The sequence below is a fragment of the Heptranchias perlo genome, chromosome 14 (assembly GCF_035084215.1).
Source record: "Heptranchias perlo isolate sHepPer1 chromosome 14, sHepPer1.hap1, whole genome shotgun sequence".
In the NCBI taxonomy this organism is placed as follows: Eukaryota; Metazoa; Chordata; class Chondrichthyes; order Hexanchiformes; family Hexanchidae; genus Heptranchias; species Heptranchias perlo.
In genome coordinates this window covers 22,244,714-22,264,547 of record NC_090338.1, presented here as the reverse complement: position 1 = coordinate 22,264,547, position 19,834 = coordinate 22,244,714, and the positions used below count along the sequence as shown (strand labels likewise).

At 43.2% G+C, this 19,834-nt stretch overlaps 1 protein-coding gene across 1 annotated transcript in view; it reads right to left on the bottom strand.

Moving 5' to 3' along the window:
• tenm2a (teneurin transmembrane protein 2a) overlaps positions 1-19,834 on the bottom strand; it is a 1,632,827-nt gene that overhangs the window by 112,333 nt on the left and 1,500,660 nt on the right. Inside the window, exon 13 of the mRNA XM_067996099.1 lies at positions 3,196-3,401. Coding sequence (XP_067852200.1) covers positions 3,196-3,401 — 206 coding nt within the window. The remainder of the gene's footprint in view (positions 1-3,195; positions 3,402-19,834) is intronic.

Here is a 19,834-nt window from a genome sequence, read left to right as displayed (position 1 = left end):
ATTATTTATTAGTGACTATTTTATAGTTCCTGCCCCCAGTTTTGGATTCCCCTACAAATGGAAACATCTTCTCTACGTCTACCCTATCGAACCCCTTCAGAATTTTAAAGATCTCTGTCAGGTCACCGATCAGTCTTCTCTTTTCCTATTAGAAGGTCCACAGTAGTCATGAGAGGAGCCTGAATATCTAATAAGAAAAATCCAATCCCAACAATTTGTCACATTGAGGTCTGACTACATTGTGCTGACAATGTACAATGTTCTTTTGCTCCTGCAACACATTTTGCAGCTTCAACTCAATGACCTTCTCAAACGTCTCATCATCTCTCAGCGTAACAATGCATTTTTCCCAGAGGTGTTAAACAATAGCCAGAGGGGATGGAAGGAGATGGACACTGTCATATATTGACATTGACAAAAGAAAATAATACGGAGGAATTTACAAGAAGGGAATAAGAAATACGAAGCAGGGTTTGGGAAGCTGGTGGTCAATTAATAGGAATGTTTGGTAAGAGGCAGCACACTTTCTTCACACGTTTCTGGTTTATAGAGATAGTCCAGACTGGAAGAGAAGACATCTGATAAATTTGGGATCTGTCACAATTTAACTCATAAGAAATGTTATATATTTCTAATATCTATGAGATGGGTCACTTTACATTTGGTTACTATCTGATTGCATTCTCCAGGCTGGAGAAGATATATATTGCAGTGTGGTTTGCAAAATATCACTTCAAAGGCATTGGCAGGGAAACTGGACCCTGTTTTGACCATTTTTTGGGTGTAAAATGGGCAAAAAAATAACCAATTTTGCAGGACTATGTTCCATATTCCAAGGACGCCTGAAATATGTCTGACTCCATATTGGAAGCCACATAAAACAAGCATTAGGCCCCTTGCATATGTTAAAGCGGGACTTAACGCCTGTTTCAGAATCCCTCTCCTAAATTGGTCAGGCCGCAGCAAGTGCAGGAAAACCTGAATAAAGCTTGTTCTGTAGTTTATAGCCCAACCCGCAAACTGATCACTTGTTTATTCTTCTACTCTCTGAAGTCTAGGAACTCTCAAGAGGGCTCAGGTCATATACAGTAAAATAAATACAGTAACACGAGTCTCTGTTCGACACTTAAGCAATCCTGCCTTACCAAATATTGGACATGTAAAGGCACACCTTGGTTTGTAGGGAGTGAGGACTCGCTTAAAAGGAGCGATCTTTGGCACAGAGCACAAAAGAAATATCTACAAAAAGCCTAAAATGTAACAGGCCCATTGATGCTTTATGGGAACAGTTCCCTGCAAGCATTGATTTTGGACTAAGGTTTTCTGAAGCTCTCTCGGGACATATTACTTGACGGAGCTTGCTTAATAGAAATTAATGGATAAACAAAACAGATTGCTTTCTCAAGTTGTGCCTACTTTTACTGAGCCACAATGTGATATGTTGGGCTATCAGTCCCAATCATTGGAAGTGCACATGCTGATATTGGGTGAGTTCAAAATCAGGTTTAGCTGTGATGGCCCCCATGGATGAACACGCTGTCGAACCTCACTGTCTTGGGTTACACTCACATATGAAGAATGTCAACTTGGGTGAGGTGTCAGGAGAGTTCCAGCATGCGTAGAACTGTATCTCAGCATGAGTTAGTGCTTCATAGAAGTGTGGGATCAGACAACAAAATGAGGGAGTCCTACATTTGGTTTACTAGCCTATTTTCTAGGAGCGGTACAAGCATAATCAATACCTAAAAACAAATTATCTGGTCATTATCACATTGTTGTTTGTGGGACCTTGCTGTGCACAAATTGACTGCCGCGTTTCCTACATTGCAACAGTGACTACACAAAAATAACTTCATTGGCTGTAATGAGGTCATGAAAGGTGCTATATAAATGCAAATTTTTCTTTCTTTTTTATTGAAAATGTTCAATGACACTTTCTGTTACTTTTTGAACTACTACCTTGTGTTATAGTCTCACTCCTTATGTTTAAAAATCTTTCCTTGGGCTGACACCCCCTTTACATGTTAGAACATCTGCGAGAGGAATGTCAATAAAATCTGAATCTGCAGCGATCCTCAGAATGTTGCATTTTCAAGCAAACAACTGGATTTATAACAGTTTTCAGGATTGAGAGTCTGTGGTGCAGAAGTGCAAGACATTATTTATACGTAATGAGTAGCCTTGTCAGGTCTCGTTTATTGTGTACAAGACTCACACATTTAAAGCCTTTCTCATGCATTCATGCAATATTGCCATAATGTCACTGTAAACGGTGGCTTGTTTCCTTTTTAAAGTTGCAGAACATAGTGACAAAAATGACTGCGCACTTCTCACCTCTTTCTGACAAAGTGTGACAGCTTCAATTTATCGTCTGTGTGTCACCTCTGTTCCCATTGCAGCAAGCAAGCTCCTCATGACAGTCCCAAGGGCAGCAAGCATTCTCCTTAACAATGTCCCCACATCAAGTTCTCCTTGCAACTGTCCTGTGAGCAGCAAGCACGCTCCTCATCAATGTCCCATGAATGGCAAGTGCACACCGTATCGATGTTCTGACAGCAGCAAGCAAGCTCCTCATGATAGTCCTGCAAGCAGCAAGGATGCTCCTCACCACTACCGAGAGCAGCAAACGTTTCCTCAACAGTGTTCTCACAGCTGGCACACTCCTCGCAACTGTCCTGAGAACAGCAGGCACACTGCTCATCATTAACCCCAAACTAGGCATGCTCCTCACACCTTATGCCCTCATCATTGTCCCCATAAGAAAATTGACTCCTCGTCACTGTCCCCACAGCTGTAAGCACACTCCTCACCATTATTCTGAGACGAGCAAGCACGCTCCTCCCATTATCCTGAGAGCACCAAGTGCACTCCTCACTACAATCCTGATATTAGCAAGTACACTCCTTACCACTGTCCTCAGAGCAGTAAGCTTGCTTCTCACCACTGTCCCAAAACCAGCAAGCGTACTCCTCAGCATTATCCTGAGAGCAGCAAGCATGATCTTCACCACTCTCTCCACAGCAACAAATGCACTCCTTTCCACTGTCCCCACAACAGCAAGCGCACTCCCCCACCCACTGTTCTCTCAGCAGCAAGCACTCTTTATCACTTAGGCCTGTCATTTTCAATTTAGAAGTTTCATAACAAGTCTTTTAAAAAAAAGAATAAATTACTAGAAGAAAATTGCATCTTTACCTGAGTGTGTGAAGGACAAAGGCCTTTCCTTATGTATAAACCAAAAAGTGCATCCTTCCCCAGTGAGACATTAAACTTGACGAACTGTGGCCGATCAATGTATAACTGGGATCTCCAGAACATTCCTGGAGGCACTTCCTGTGACACTCTTCGACCGATGTCCACATCTCCCAAATCAATGCTGCTGTTTTTAACAGCCACTGTCCCTATAAAAATAAAGAGTGAAACCTCAGGGTAACATCCAGCACATATACTTGGACAGGTTGACAGTGAAAGAACAAGGAACTGTAGATAGAGGAGGATCACCATTATATTTGCTCATTTCATTGCAGTTGCATCCTAGGAAAGCACAGATCTGTTTTCTATATTGTCTTGACCTTCCTTTTTAGTGCCAAAGTAAAATACAGTATGAGATCGATAACCGTCTGACTGGGTGAATTTAATGTAGTGAAGTGATTGCCTCCACTATCTTCACTGATTAGGGGTGAGAGGCGAGAACAGGTCATACTAATCGTGAAATTCTGAACTATTTGTGCAGAGTGCACATTCTCCACCGACGCAGTGTGGCTGCAGTGTGTACCAACCACAGGATGCACTGCAGCATCTCACCACGGCTTCTTCGACAGCACCTCCCAAACCCACGACCTCTACCACCCAGAAGGACAAGGGCAGCAGGCACATGGGAACAACACCACCTGCACGTTCCCCTCCAAGTCACATACCATCCCAACTAGGAAATATATCGCCGTTCCTTCATCGTCGCTGGGTCAAAATCCTGGGACTCCCTACCTAACAGCGGGAGAACCTTCACCACACAGACTGCAGAAGTTCAAGAAGGCGGCTCACCACCACCTTCTCAAGGGCAATTAGAGATGGGCAATAATGCTGGCCTTGCCAGCGATGCCCACATCCCATGAACGAATAAAAAAAAATGTTTTACAGAAACTTAGAAAATTAGGGAGCAAATGGGGAGTTTGAACAGGGCTATTCAACACAAGGGATCACACACGTATATATGGAAGGTAATTTTAACCTAACTCACCCGGTGGAAAACTGATGGGATTGATTCGGCCCCCTGTTGTATACCCCGTCTGTTCCACTGAGGCGGTCGATCTGATCCTGTCAGTTTCCTGCCAGGTGGGTTAGGCTAAAATTACTAATGAGGAATTAGGAGAGGCCATTGAAGGAAATGTTATAATTGGGGTTGAAAAGTAATTGAATTTGTTCCTGGAGAAAGCAGGGAAGGGATAGCGGGAGAAGAAAGGAAAGTGGGGTTGAGATCACCTTCAGATTTAAGGGTGATTATCATTTGAAGACTGGCCTGGACTGGATGGGGTGAACGTCTCCCCTCTCTGCAGGCTATAAGCATCCTAACTGAAATAAATTTGGGGAAATCTGGTGTGGATGAATTGACAACACAAATGTGCGACTAAATTGTCGGCCTCTCTCAGTCACTACATGGGTAGTTGATGTAGGAATGGCAAGATCATGCAGATCCAGTTGAGCTGATGTTCAGGTGTGTAGTTAAAGCATATTGTAGAAGGAACTACACTCTACATCTTACCGATACTTGAGCTGCCAAATAACCAAATGTTACATTCCTAAGAATGACATTCCCTCATCTTCCAAAAGATTTGCATTGTGCAAACTAGAACTAAAAATTGACAGGCAAAAAAACCCACGAGAAAAGTTAATGAAGCAACAGATGCAGTGTCTGTCGCATCAGAACCCAGGGCATTTGAGGGCAGTTTTTGGAAGAGGTTGTTCCCAGCTCTTCCAGGAAATCAGCCTGCCAGAACACTCCCCAATGTGACAATAGCAAATAATGGTAAAACTACTACACAAAATATTGCAATGAAGACTGGAGCTGAGGAGAAGACAAGAGAAGACACCTTCCCTCTGTGTGGGTTGATGGGTTAGTGGGTTAGGGTCAGCTGTTCAGGCCAGTGACAATGGAGCTCAGTAACGGTGACTCGGTGATAGCTCATTCTGATGATTTTGCCAGTGCTGAAGTGCTTTTATTTTTGGTAATTACAGTAGGCCGGAATTTGCTGTGAGCAGCGAACGAACAGCAAGTTCAGACTTGCACTTGCCCATTGACTTTCTCTGGGGTTTTGTACGGCAAGTTACTTTAAGATGGAGATCCAAACAGCACGGCGCCCTCTACAGGCCATCTGGGACCTGTGCGAACAGGGCAAGCAACTGTGTATCTCCTTAACCAATCAGGTTGAAGAATCGTTAATGAGCAGCGCAGAGTCTGAACCAGAAAATGTAAGTTAGAATAATGAATTCAATGTTAAATCAGGTACAGACAGCGAAATAAGAGAGAGAAAAAAGATTGGATTAAATGAGAGAGGTAAAAGAAAGAAAAAGTTTTTAAAATTATTTAAATTTAAAAAAAAATCTCCAACAATAACTAAAAGCTGAAGGAATGAGACTCCACACTTGTAAGAGTTAATTTTCAGTGCCAGAGGTTGTTTGGCAGTAATTAAGACTTACCAAGTCGTTAAAAGGGTACTTAGACTGGAATGGACAAGCCCTTTTTGTGGTGAGTTTAGTCCTTATCTATGACATCAGTTCAGGAACTTCACGTCGTTCGATATGTTTGAATGGGGAGCCAGACGGCGAGATGCCGTTATAGCGCAGCTTACAGAGGGGCAGCATATCTCAGATTTTCGAGTTTAACCGCGCACGTGTGCTCGCCGGAAGTTGCTGTTTGATTTGCGCATAAATAATGGTGAGCGCTGTTCACCTTACCGTTATTTTCACAGCAAAATCCGGCCCAGGATGTTTGTTTAATGGCTTGTTCCCCCAACAATCTCCACAAAGGCTGACTTGCTGATGAGCTAACATAATGAATGGTAACGTGCCTGAATATTATCACACGAAACAGTTTTTACAGTGTGTCTGTCTCCTTCGGAAAATCTAACATAAAGCATTCATGTTAATAAATAGTAATTATTTTATGGCACCTATTTCTTATGCAAGATCCATTCCACAGTTCGTGCTCTTGCTGCTTGTCTTTTTATACATTAATGTTGTTGGAAGATATAAAACCCTAAATATTCCTGTAAAGGTTTTTTTTTAAAAAATGTATATTTTATTCCATCCCTCAATTTGCCTGACCTCTGACTCTAACCATGCTGTTTACAGTTAAACAGCGAAGAGACTCTGATGAAGAATTTCATTGTGGATCAGGAGGAGAAACCAGGAGTTGCTTTATTTCTACAGCACGTTCCACAGCACATTTACAAACAGTACGACTTGCACAGCTGTGTGCTGCTGCACGAGCCACACTTCCCTCGGGCTAGTCAGGCAGTGCAACTGATTCCTCACAAATTAGTGCAGCTCAATCTTTACCGTTTTTGCCAGCATCAATCTAAATCTAGGCTTTGGGACACAGTAACTCTGGGAATGTGGTGATCATTTGACCAATTTGTGCTACAGTCCTGCTAAATGTAGAACAGATCTTCCACAACTGTTTCTAATATGCTTTTAAGAACAGCTGATCTGAAGCGTGCTCCAGCAAAAAAGCACAGTTATGTGGAAATAACCTGCAAGGGAAGTGGGGAATAGAACTCGGGGGGGGGGGGGTGGGGGTGGAGGGCTGGGGGGAGAAGAGGGAAGAGAAGGAGAACAGAACGGGGGTGGGGGGGAGAGAAGGGGACAATAACTGGGGGGAAGGGAAGTGGAAAAGAACTGGGGGGAAGAGGGGAAAAGAACTGGAGGGAAAGAAGGGGAATAGAACTGGGAGAGGGGACAGAAGGGGAAAAGAAGTGGGGGGAGAAGAGGAAAAGAACTGTGGGGGAGAAAGGGAAAAGAAGTGGAGGGGAGAAGGGGAAAAGAAGTGGAGGGGAGAAGGGGAAAAGAAGTGGGGGGAGAAAGGGAAAAGAATTGGGGAGAGAGAAGGGGAAAAGAACCAGGAAGAGAGAAGGGGAAAAGAATTGGGGAGAGAGAAGGGGAAAAGAACCGGGGAGAGAGAAGGGGAAAAGAACCGGGGAGAGAGAAGGGGAAAAGAACCGGGAAGAGAGAAGGGGAAAAGAACCGGGGGAGAGAGAAGGGGAAAAGAACTGGGGAGAGAGAAGGGGAAAAGAACCGGGGGAGAGAGAAGGGGAAAAGAACCGGGGAGAGAGAAGGGGAAAAGAACCGGGAAGAGAGAAGGGGAAAAGAACCGGGGGAGAGAGAAGGGGAAAAGAACTGGGGAGAGAGAAGGGGAAAAGAACCGGGGGAGAGAGAAGGGGAAAAGAACTGGGGAGAGAGAAGGGGAAAAGAACCGGGGGAGAGAGAAGGGGAAAAGAACTGGGGGAGAGAGAAGGGGAAAAGAACCGGGGGAGAGAGAAGGGGAAAAGAACCGGGGGAGAGAGAAGGGGAAAAGAACCGGTGGAGAGAGAAGGGGAAAAGAACCGGGGGAGAGAGAAGGGGAAAAGAATTAGGGAGAGAGAAGGGGAAAAGAACCGGGGAGAGAGAAGGGGAAAAGAATTAGGGAGAGAGAAGGGGAAAAGAACCGGGGAGAGAGAAGGGGAAAAGAACCGGGGGAGAGAGAAGGGGAAAAGAACTGGGGGAGAGAGAAGGGGAAAAGAATTAGGGAGAGAGAAGGGGAAAAGAACCGGGGAGAGAGAAGGGGAAAAGAATTGGGGAGAGAAGGGGAAAAGAACCGGGGAGAGAGAAGGGGAAAAGAACCGGGGGAGAGAGAAGGGGAAAAGAACCGGGGGAGAGAGAAGGGGAAAAGAATTAGGGAGAGAGAAGGGGAAAAGAACCGGGGAGAGAGAAGGGGAAAAGAACCGGGGGAGAGAGAAGGGGAAAAGAATTAGGGAGAGAGAAGGGGAAAAGAACCGGGGAGAGAGAAGGGGAAAAGAACCGGGGGAGAGAGAAGGGGAAAAGAACTGGGGGAGAGAGAAGGGGAAAAGAATTAGGGAGAGAGAAGGGGAAAAGAACCGGGGAGAGAGAAGGGGAAAAGAATTGGGGAGAGAGAAGGGGAAAAGAACCGGGGAGAGAGAAGGGGAAAAGAATTGGGGAGAGAGAAGGGGAAAAGAACCGGGGAGAGAGAAGGGGAAAAGAATTGGGGAGAGAGAAGGGGAAAAGAACCAGGGGAGAGAGATGGGGAAAAGAACCAGGGAGAGATAAGAGGAAAAGAAGTGGGGAGAGAAGGGGAATTTGCTGCGGGGAGGAATAGTGAGGAACGGACTGGGAAGTGAGCGAATGAGGAGGAGGAAGAATTGCAAAAACAAAGGCTCATTCTTAAATGACATTTCACATTGAGTGAAACAGTAATGTAATTTTCCAACAACTAGAACTGAGCTACAGGTAATAAATTTCTAAAACAATAGCCCGGAATTCGCTGCAATGGCGATATTCGTGACGAATGGCATGTTAGCCTGTTGTGCACTGTGATTCTCCAGTGGCGAATTCACGCCACACTTTGCTGGAAAAATAATTAGAACATGGCGCAGTGAGCACAACGGAAAATCGGGAACGCCAATGGTCAAAGTAAAAACCTACTGTGATGTGATGCTAGTCAGGCCGTGAAGTGTTTAAAATAGATCTTTGAAGGTTGAACTGATGGGCAGAAGCCAGCATACATTTAAATTATAAAGAGCTGATTTGCCTTAAGGACTATTTTTATATCTGTCTGGTTAGTTCATTAGATGGAACAATGACCCCACTCCCCCTTCCCATTGAAGTTGTACGAACAATACGGTGACCAGAGGCATTTAGTCTTCAATTGCTCAAGCAGTCTATAATCCCTGTGCTATTTCTGACTTGCTACTTGGATTGTAATAAGGCGAAAAATGGGCACATTGTGATCAGAACGACCACATTCACAACACATAGGATTAACGATCCAAATTACATATAAGAAAGTCACATTTGGATAGACGTTTAAGACTTGGAATTGACAACCCGCATCCACCAGATAAACATAAATTGTGTTGCTTTTCACTTTGCACCAGTGACCCTAGACACTGCACCACTAAATTAAAAAAAACAGCATCTAATGAGGGCAACCTAATTATTTCTTAATTTAAACAGTAAACTACGATTCCTGTAATTACACCGAACACTGAATCCACCAGTGCTATTCTATAATGGTCTAAGTGGCAGCGCGATCACAGTAAACTCAACCTTGCCATTGTTGTTAATGGGGGCAGAGCTATGATAATTAGCTGTTCAACTGTTTTGGCGACGGAGACAGCAGAGTGGTCCAAAAGTTTCAGGAAATTATGGAGTGGCGTTAGTGATAGCTGAAGTTACTTGCGCCACGATTTCCTGGGACTTTTGCACCCTCGCTCGGGCCCTGCGACATAGATGCACCATTACAATTCTCCAGGAAATTCTGGGTCGATGACACTGCCAGAGGTTAAAAAATATCAAATAAACATGACTCTGTAAGTAGCAAGACAATAGGACCCGATTCTGACCTCAGGACCTGGAACTTGTTTATTTCTAAAATGCCAAGTAACGGCTGCAATAATTCAGAAACCTTACTCTCCCACCTGGCCCAGTAGGACCTGTCTCTAGCAGCCTTCACAAGAACAAGTTGTGGGGCTAGGATGAAACATGCCCCCCGCTCTCTTTGCCTGTGGCAACATGAAACATTGGTGAGCCAGTCTCATTTTAATGATTAAAATCTACATCATGGGCCAGATCAAATGATCCACTGGGACAGAATGGAGCCCATGGGCCTTGTGTTATTCAACAGTGTGGGAGCTGAACATGCTCACATATAGCCCCATTCTCAACCTGACCACCTCCCCAGGTGAATATGTTATCATAGCTACGTACGTGTTTCTCTGTTGGTTTCAAATTTGCATTGTTGCTATGTAACTTCATAACATCAGTCAGTTGGAAGTAACTCTCCGGGGTTCTAACAGTGTAATCATGTAATCTCAAGGCTCCCTCACACCAACCAAACTGTGAGGAGTCAGCTGAATAGCTGCATGGTGTTTAAGGAAGTCAAGGGACTGCACACCTAAACCACAGAGAATATCCTCCAACCCATGTTATCAATTCCTTTAAAATGAGTTGTCAACAAGTTTTTCTTATTACCATATAGAGCACAATGGATACTTGGGATTGATTTACAGGCTGTAATTTAATCGAGGGGCTCAGGTGGTCTGTACACAGAATAATGGATACCTGGGAATGAATCCAAGGCAGCGTCTCACTGAAGGGCTCATGTTACATTATAAACTGCTTGAGTAAAGTTTGAGTGGATCATAGCAGTTATCTGAACCACAAACTGAGATTGCAGTCTTGAAATTAGTTCAAGTAGTATGTTTTTTAATACACTGTATACTGTTGATAGTGATTACCAATAGCTGGTGTGCTCTGTACTGCTCAGGTATTAACAAATTAGAAGTAATGACCGCAAATGTATTGAAATCCCACTCCCACCCAACGGCCATATAGCTCTTCCTGCCAGATTCGAGTGGGAGACTGCCTCCAATTACATACAGCGGGCTCGGGAGATAAAAGCTCCTCTGCTCCTGGCTGCACCAATCCTGCTCATCTTTAAAATCGTCCCGACTATCAGCAAACTACGTTGTCTCAGGGATCGACCCGGGCACCTCCATGGTGTTTATGGCTCAGCTACTCACTGGGAAACTTGCTGAGTTATCCGGCGAGCTCGACAAAATCATTGCGGGTGTGACTGATGCTGGGACTGATTTGTTAGTACTGGGAAGCCCACTTGCACTTCTACCCATTTCCTAATTCCTCAAACCGATCGTCTCACTTCATTACAATTTTCTACATTTGTGGGCAGATCATTAGCTCACTAGTCCCACTTGTATATAAGCAAATGATCTGTTTCCTGTGACATTGCTCCAAAGAAAGAAAGAACTTTCATTTATACAGCACCTTTTATGTCCTCAAGACATCTCAAAGCTCTTCACAGCTAATGAATCACTTTTAAAGTGTACATAGGAACACAGAAACATGAGTAGGCCATTCAGCCCCTCAAGTCTGTTCCACCATTCTGTTAGATCATGGCTGATCTGCGCCCCAACTCCATTTGCCTGCATTTGCTCCAACATTCCATTAGCCTTTTTGATTACTTTTTTGTACCTGTGTACTAGCCTTTAGTGATTTGAAAAGACAACAGCTCTGACAATGCAGCATTCCCTCAGTACTGCACTGAAGTGTCAGCTGAAGGTATGTGTTCAAGTCCTGGAGTGAGGCTTGAGCCCCCAACCTTCTGACTCAGGGTCAAGAGTACTACCACTGAGCCAAGATTGACACCTAATCGCTGTTACGTGGCAACTCTGGAAGCCAATTTATGCACAACAATATTGCACAAACAGCAATGAGATAAATAATCTATTTTTGGGGGTGTTGATTAAGGGATAAATGTTGGCCAGGACACTGGGTGAATTCCCTGGTTCTTCTTCAATTAGTGACATGGAATCTTTTAAGCCAATGGGTCCTCTGTTTCCTCTGTCCAAAAGGTAGCATCTCCAACAATGCAGCCTATACCCTTTTTGCTTCCACACCATTCCTCAGCCTTCCTTTGTATTCCTGTACTTCTCGCTGGTTCATCCTGTCTGTCTGTTCACACTTGCATTGGTGGAGGCTCAGTGCTGGTCCCTATCACCTGCTCACTTTCTAGTGAGAATAAGATAGAGAACCATGTTAAAAGGCCTATCCCATCATCTGTAGATGAAGGAAAATCCCTATTAACCGTAGTGGAACTGTAGTTTTAACTGAGCTTTTTCACTCATCTGATGGTTGATGGGATAGATTCACTTCCGAAAGTGTTCTCTTGCTTTCTCTCTCTGGAAGACAATGGGAAGGAGGAACAGCCTTGAATCTCTACAGTGACAATGGATTCTGGCAGGCAGCGTGCAAAGTTGAGGCACAGAAAGCAGACTGGGTGGGTTCGAGAATGGAGCAGAGGATTCGAGGGCAGAATAGGGAATGTATCAGACCATTCCACTCATACTCTTGGACAAAGTGGACTTGCATACAAATGGGCCTGATTGGACTGCAGCACCTGTCAATGCATTCCATATCTACGATGCATGATGACGTGCACACGAGATTGAGATGTTATTAATTTAGCATTATCGATAAAAAATTGCAGTTTATCACTGGGAGAATGTGTGCAATATATATTTGGTGCAGTCCTAGCTCTGTTCAAAGATTTTAAAATCAGTCAGACTACCAACCAGCCTGCGTGGACAGTAATTTTCCCCTGCCTCCCTAAAGAAATCCTTCAATTTGACTCTCCTCACATTGAACAGGTAACTAGGTAACAGGCGAGCAGTCACTGTCATGGAAGGCTGTCCATTCCTTTTGTCGATTGTGGTTGATTTGTGCTCGCATCGCACAGAGAAGGCCAGTGGGTCTTATTAGTCAGGGGTTGTGGAATGATTGCGGCTTTTGACCGATTTTTTTTTGGCCCCTAGGAACTTTTGACATCGCAGAGGTGATTCAGTCTCCTTCAGGTGAGAAGTGGACAGCATGAAATCTCAAAGAAAATGACCACCCATTTAATACTGATTCAAACTTTATAGTTTTGTGATCCATTACTGAAGTGATAGCGGCAAATTTCCTGCACCTGGGGGCTAATGGATCTGCTGGGTGTAGAGAATACAGGAAAATCAGGCAGGGAGGAGTGTACTCCAGGAAGGGAGCAAGCTCTATTTTCTTTGCTTTTAAATTCAGGTGGGCTGCATTATGGGTGTCCACTTGTTCCCATCCCATTTTCCTGTATTTGCTGTGTCCAGGCGATCTAAGAACCCCATGATCTTTTAATTCACCCAGCTCAGAAAAGCTCACTCACTACAAAAGGACACTGAGTAATGACCTAAATAGCAGCAACAGAGGTGGCTGCTTGCTGCTAAAAGGGAATTTGCCTGCAAAAAGCTCATTAACAGTGAGAGGTCACATACACCACCTCCTTTTCTTCCTCCCCACCTCCTCACCGTCACTCCCTCCCTCTGCATCTTACTAATCAGCAAGTGATACTTCAGAAATCTAGAGGAATGTGGTTGGGACCTGATAACATGTCCTGAGAGCCTAACATAAAAAAATAACTGAAGACAAAGGCAGCCAGTTTAATAAATCCTTGTCTTACAGCCTGTTCAACTGTTCATTCAGCAACTCTGCCAACCAGTAGGAAACGTTTAATGGAACCCTATTTACTTAAAAATAATTTTATAAGGTGCTGTTACCTCCAGATGTGATTTGGCAGAGGATTAACTAAATTGTGAGCAGAATATTAAAACCCAGATAATTGGGTTTTATATTTACATGAGGAAATCTATACAATGAGAGTGAAAGGGAAGAGATTTGGTCCATTTCAATTTTATGCTCAGATCTGGGCTGTTTATCCGGAGTCACCCATACTGCACAGTAATGGACGGGAGTAATATCAACCAGCCTTCAATCACCTGTAGCCCACTAAAAATACACATGCCCTAATGTAAGTGTAGGTCCATTTCTCACAGTCGTGAGGGTTGCATTTTTACAATATGCAACAGGGCAGCAAAAGTGAAGATCAGAATGGATCCAGATTTGATTCTATACTGCATTAGTTATTCAGCTGGAGCAACATTCGGGGTGCTCGAACTGGCCTCAGTGCTCTTGTGCTAGATAAAGGTGGTGGGGGGGAGGGGGTGGCAAAATAAATCAGCTAGGGTCAGTCACCCTTCCTGATGACCACCCTTGTGTGGGGACTGGGTGACAATGGGATCTGGTTCAGTTATGATGCCCTCCACTTATTAACAGCCTGCCAACGCCCGCTCTTACGCTCATGCAGTTGGTGAGGTATAAAAGAGCTTCCAGTGCCATAGAACTATATCGCAGCAAGCAGTCAGCACTGTCAGGTACAAAGGGGAATCAAGAAGAGAAAACACTGCTTACAACATTTAGGAAGCCAATTCTGGTAAATCAGGGTTCTCTTCTATTAATATGAAAAATATTACTGGTCGTAACGTGCTACGGTGATTATCCGCAAATGATCAGAGGTCTGTGTTCTGAAACATTCTTAAAGTTATTAGCATCATACTTATGAGGAGGCAAATTTATTGAAAATTGCACCAGGTTTTTTTAAATCTTAAAATGCTGCATGAATTGTACATATTAAATATGCGAATCAATCTTGTAATTGTATGAGTTTTGCAAGGAACAAAATCAGATTTTCAGAACTGCGCTGAAAGTGTTGGACAAGGTTAGAGCAGCTGCGATGTCAATTTTTGTCTGATTACGCTCCTGTGAAGCACCTTGGAACGTTTTACTGCGTTAAAGGTGCTCGATAAATGCAAGTTGTTGTTGATGAGCCAAAGTGCACAGCAGGAAAAGCTTAGATTGGTACAAGTATCACACTCATGCACCACTTGTATAAGGGTTGTCTGATTAAGGCTGCTGTACCTGTCTGTGGTCATTGAGTAGAATCAGAGAAATTTCAGCACAGAAGGAGGCCTTTCAGCAAATGAATACCAATTCTTCCATCACCAACACAGTTTGTCCCTGCTCTCAACTATCAAGCTCTGCTGTTCTGCTGAGTTACTCAATTTACAGTGTACAAGTAAAGGCCGTGGAGTACCAGAAAACCCACTTTTCTACATGTACAGGAGTTGACGCCTAGACATCTATGAGTTGTACAGTACCAAATGTGAACTGTCACCTTTTATCCATTGTGAACTGTACACGCACAGTAAGCATTGTGATAAGCACAAGTGAACAGTTTGTTCCTCTCTAGCTGAATGTTGCTACGCTCTTTACATTTTTCAGTCAGTAAATTTAGTTACACCTTTCCCTGTACTAAAAGCTCCAACATCAATGCAAAGAACTTAAGCTTTCTGTCTCACACAATACAAGCACAAAATGCAAACAAATTAATATCTCTGGCAACATTTCAGATATGTAATACACAGGCTGAGAAACACAGTGACAGATAAACAGAACATTTCACACTTAACCCTTTCACCTGGGTAGTTGTGATCACACAGAATCTCTCAGGATGGCACCGAGTTCTCTGTGAATGTTGCCTTCAGTCTGTTAATTACTGAGAAGTTTTTCCTTCATTTTGCTAAAATTCTAATTGAATCGCATCATTTAATTCACAAAACGATAAATAGTTGTGATATTTTACTGTCTGAACATAAGCTGGCAAAGATGGTGCACTTTGCATGGTTGATTTGGCCCATAGGAAGTTCACTCTCTGGGCTGTACTGCCCTGCAGCAGTGATTGTCCAAAGTCCAGGCACTTTCACGCATCATGCCGGTGACTTGAGCCCATGTTTTCCATTAAGGCTAATGAAAAGTTTGTTTTGCATTAGCAGCTCAAGAAGAAATTTAGTTGGTGAGAATGGAATGAAAAATGCATTGTTAGCACCACTCACAGGATAACACCTCTGAAGTATTAAGGGTTAGAATCATAGAATAATACAGCACAGTAGGAGGCCATTCGGTCCATCATGCCTATGCCGGCTCTTTGAAAGAGCTATCCAATTAGTCCCAATCCCCTTGCTCTTTCCCCATAGCCCTGCAAATTTTTCCCTTTCAAGTATTCATCCAATTCCCTTTTGAAATTATTTATTGAATCCGCTTCCACCACCCTTTCATTCCAAGTCATAACAATTTGTTGCGTAAAAACTGTTTTCCTTGTGTCACCTCTGGTTCTTTTTCCAATTACCTTAAATCTATGTTCTCTGGTTACTGACCCTTCTGCCACTGGAAACAGTTTCTCCTTATACCAAAACCCTTCATGATTTTGAACACCTCTATCAAATCTCCCCTTAACCTTCTCTGTTCTAAGGAGAACAATCCCAGTTTCTCCAATCTCTCCACAGAACTGAAGTCCCTCATCCCTGGTGACATTCTAATAAATCTCCCCTGTACTCTCTTTAAGGCCTGGACATCCTTCCTAAAGTGTGGTGCCCAGAACTGGCCACAATACTCCAGCTGGGGCCTAACCAATGTTTTATAAAGATTTAGCATAACTTCCTTGCTTTTGTACTCTATGCCTCTATTTATAAAGCCAAGGATCCCATATGCCTTTTCAACAGCCTTCTCAACTTGTCCTGCTACCTTCAAAGACTTGTCTACGGACACCCCCAGGTCTCTCTGTTTCTGCATCCTCTTTAAAAGGTTGAAAGGCGAATTAAGGAACAATGGCAAAAAATAAAACAAATGACCTTGTTAATGGGAGAAACACAGTTAACTTTTCAGGTCGATGACTTCTGTCAAAGGTCATCGAACTGCAATGGTAACTCTGTTTCTCTCTCCACAGATGCTGCCTGACCTGCTGAGTGTTTCCAGCATTTTCTGTTTTTACTTCAGATTTCCAGCATCCGCAGTATTTTGCTTTTGACCTTATTGAGAGCTTGTCATGCTGCTAATGGTTTTATTGAAAGGTAAATTCTTTGCAACTTGTGCTGATTTCCTCAGCATGCAATCTTAATAAACTTTCTTCAATGAGACCGGAAGTTACTGTGGGAAAGAACTGTGCAACCTACGCCACTTTCCGCATAACATGAGCTGCTTTTATGTGGGTCAGTGCCATCATCTCCTGATGGCAGGTTTCATGCAGCCAATGCCAACCTCAAAGTAAGCCTGAGGATTCGTTAAGGCCAGCAGGCAGGGAGACCCATTTTTATCGAGTCTTCCTGGCTGCTTCTCTCAGCGACCAATTTACTTTGGGGCTGCCGCCAGCTGCATAAAGCCTGCAGGCCGGGTGCCGTGGGCACTAGAACAGGTCACGTGCAGAAAGAAAGCAGCTGCTGCTGTGTTGACAGCTGTCAGCAACAGCCATTAGCTAACCGCAGCTATGGTCAAACCTCACTACTGCCAAACCTCACTACTGCCAAACCTCACTACTGCCCTCAGCACAAGTCTCCCAGAGAGACCTCAGCATAACCCACCCTGACAGTCCGCACATATTAAAGGAATTTAGGGAAGAAATAGCAGAGGCACTATTACAAATATATAAAAATTCATTAGAAAAGCGAATAGTGCCAGAGGACTGCCGGACAGCTAATGTTATTCCTATATTTAAAAAGGGAGAAAGAACAAGTCCAGGGAACTATAAACCAGTTAGCTTAACGTTGGTGGTAAGAAAGATAATAGAATGTATACTCAAAGATGTAATAGAAAAACATCTAGAAAACAAAATTATAATAAAGGGTAGTCAGCACGGATTTCAAAAGGGAAAGTCATGCTTGACCAACCTTATTAAATTCTTTGAAGAAGTAACAGGAAGAGTAGACAAGGGTAATGTAGTAGATGTAATCTATTTGGATTTTCAAAGGCCTTCGATAAGGTGCCACATTGTAGATTCATGACTAAGGTAAGAGCATGTGGAGTCAGGGGACAGGTAGCAAAATGGATAGCAAGCTGATTACAAATCAGAAAACAGAGAACATAAGAACAGTAGGGGTTAAGGGTAGCTACTCAGACTGGCAAAAGGTGGAAAATGGTGATCCACAGGGATTGGTGCTGGGACCATTGTTGTTCACAATTTGCATTAAGGATTTGGATTCGAGAATCGGAAGTACAATTTCAAAATTTGCGGACGACACCAAATTAGGGTGAACTGAAGAGACTACAAGAAAATACAAGACTGCATTAATAAACTTGCAGAATGTAATTGGCAAATGAATTTCAATATAGATAAGTATGAGGTGGTGCATTTTGGTAAGAAGAATAAGGAGACCTAATACTGCTTGGATAATAAGAGTCTAAATGGGATAGAGGAGCAAAGGGATCTAGGGGTACAGATACACAAATCACTAAAAGTAGCGATGTAAATTAATAAGGCCATAAAAAGACAAACCTTGCACTGAGGTTCATTTCCAGAGGGATAGAATTGAAAAGCAGAGAAGTTTTTGATAAAATAACAGAGAGGGATGATGAGGGTAGTGCGGTTGATGTTGTGTATATGGGACTTTCAAAAGGCATTTGATAAAGTACCACATAATAGACTTGTGAGCAAAATTAAAGCCCATGGCGTTAAAGGGACAGTGGCAGCGTGGATACAAATTTGGCTAAGGGACAGAAAGCAGAGAGTAGTGATGAATGATTGTTTTTCAGACTGGAGGGAAGTATACAGTGGTGTTCCCCAGGGTCAGTATTAGGACCACTGCTCTTTTTGATAAATATTAATGACCTGGACTTGGGTATAGAGGGTGTAATTTCAAAGTTTGCAGATGACACGAAACTTAGAAATGCAGCAAACAATGTGGAGGATAGAGTAACAAACTTCAGGAGGATGTCGACAGACTGGTGAAATGGGCAGACACATGGCAGATCAAATTTAATGCAAGGAAGTGTGAATTGATACATTTTGGTAGGAGGAATGAGGAGTGGCAATATAAACTAAATGGTACAATATTAAAGGGAGTGCAGGAACAGAGAGACCTGGTGGTGTGTGTGCCCAAATCTTTGAGGTGGCAGGACAAGTTGAGAAGGCTGAAAAAAAATCATATGGGATCCTTGGCTTTATTAATAGATGTATTGTAAACAATTTTACAACACCAAGTTATAGTCCAGCAATTTTATTTTAAATTCACAAGCTTTCGGAGGCTTTCTCCTTCCTCAGGTGAACGATGTGGAAAATAGAGGCATAGAGTACAACAGCAAGGAAGTTATGCCAAACCTTTATAAGACACTGGTTAGGCCCCAGCTGGAGTATTGTGTCCGGTTCTGGGCACCACACTTTAGGAAGGATGTGAAGGCCTTAGAGAGGGTGCAGAAAAGATTTACTAGAATGGTAGCAGGGATGAGGGACTTCAGTCATGTGGAGAGATTGGAGAAGTTGGGGTTGTTCTCATTATAGCAGAGAAGGTTAAGAGGAGATTTGATAAAGATGTTCAAAATCATGATGGTTTTGATAGAGTACATAAGGAGAAACTGTTTTTACTGGCAGAAGGCTTGGTAATCAGAGGACACAGATTTAAGGTGATCGGCAAAAGTGCCAATGGTGACATGAGGAAAAATCTTTTCGCAACGATTTGTTATGATCTGGAATGCACTGCCTGAAAGGATGGTGGAAGTGGATTCAACAGTAACTTTCAAAAGGGAATTGGATAAACATTGAAGGGAAAAAATTTACAGGGTTATGTGGAAAGAGCAGGGGAGTGGGACTAATTGGATAGCTCTTTGAAAGAGCCGGCACAGGCATGATGGGCCGAATGGCCTCCTCTATCATTCTATGATCCGATGATAAGTTATATCAAATATGTATAGAACCTAGGTTAGACCACTCTTGGAGTTCTGTGCACAGTTCTGGTCTCCATATTATAAAAAGGACATAGAGGCATTGGAGAGGGTGCAAAAAAGATTCACAAGGATGATAGCAGAACTGAGAGGATATACTTATCAGGAAAGGCTGAACCTGAACAGGCTGGGGCTCTTTTCTCTACGGAAGAGAAAGCTGAGGGGTGACCTGATAGAGGTCTTTAAGATTAATAAAGGGTTTGATAGGGTAGACGAGAAAAAATGTTTCGACCTTTGGGGGAGTCCAAAACTAGGGGCCATAAATACAAGACAGTCACTAATAAATCCAAAAGGGATTTCAGGAGCAACTTCTTTACCCCAAGAGTGGTAAGAATGTGGAATGCACTACCACAAGGAGTATTTTTTTAATTTTTTTTTATTCGTTCACGGGATGTGGGCGTCGCTGGCAAGGCCAGCA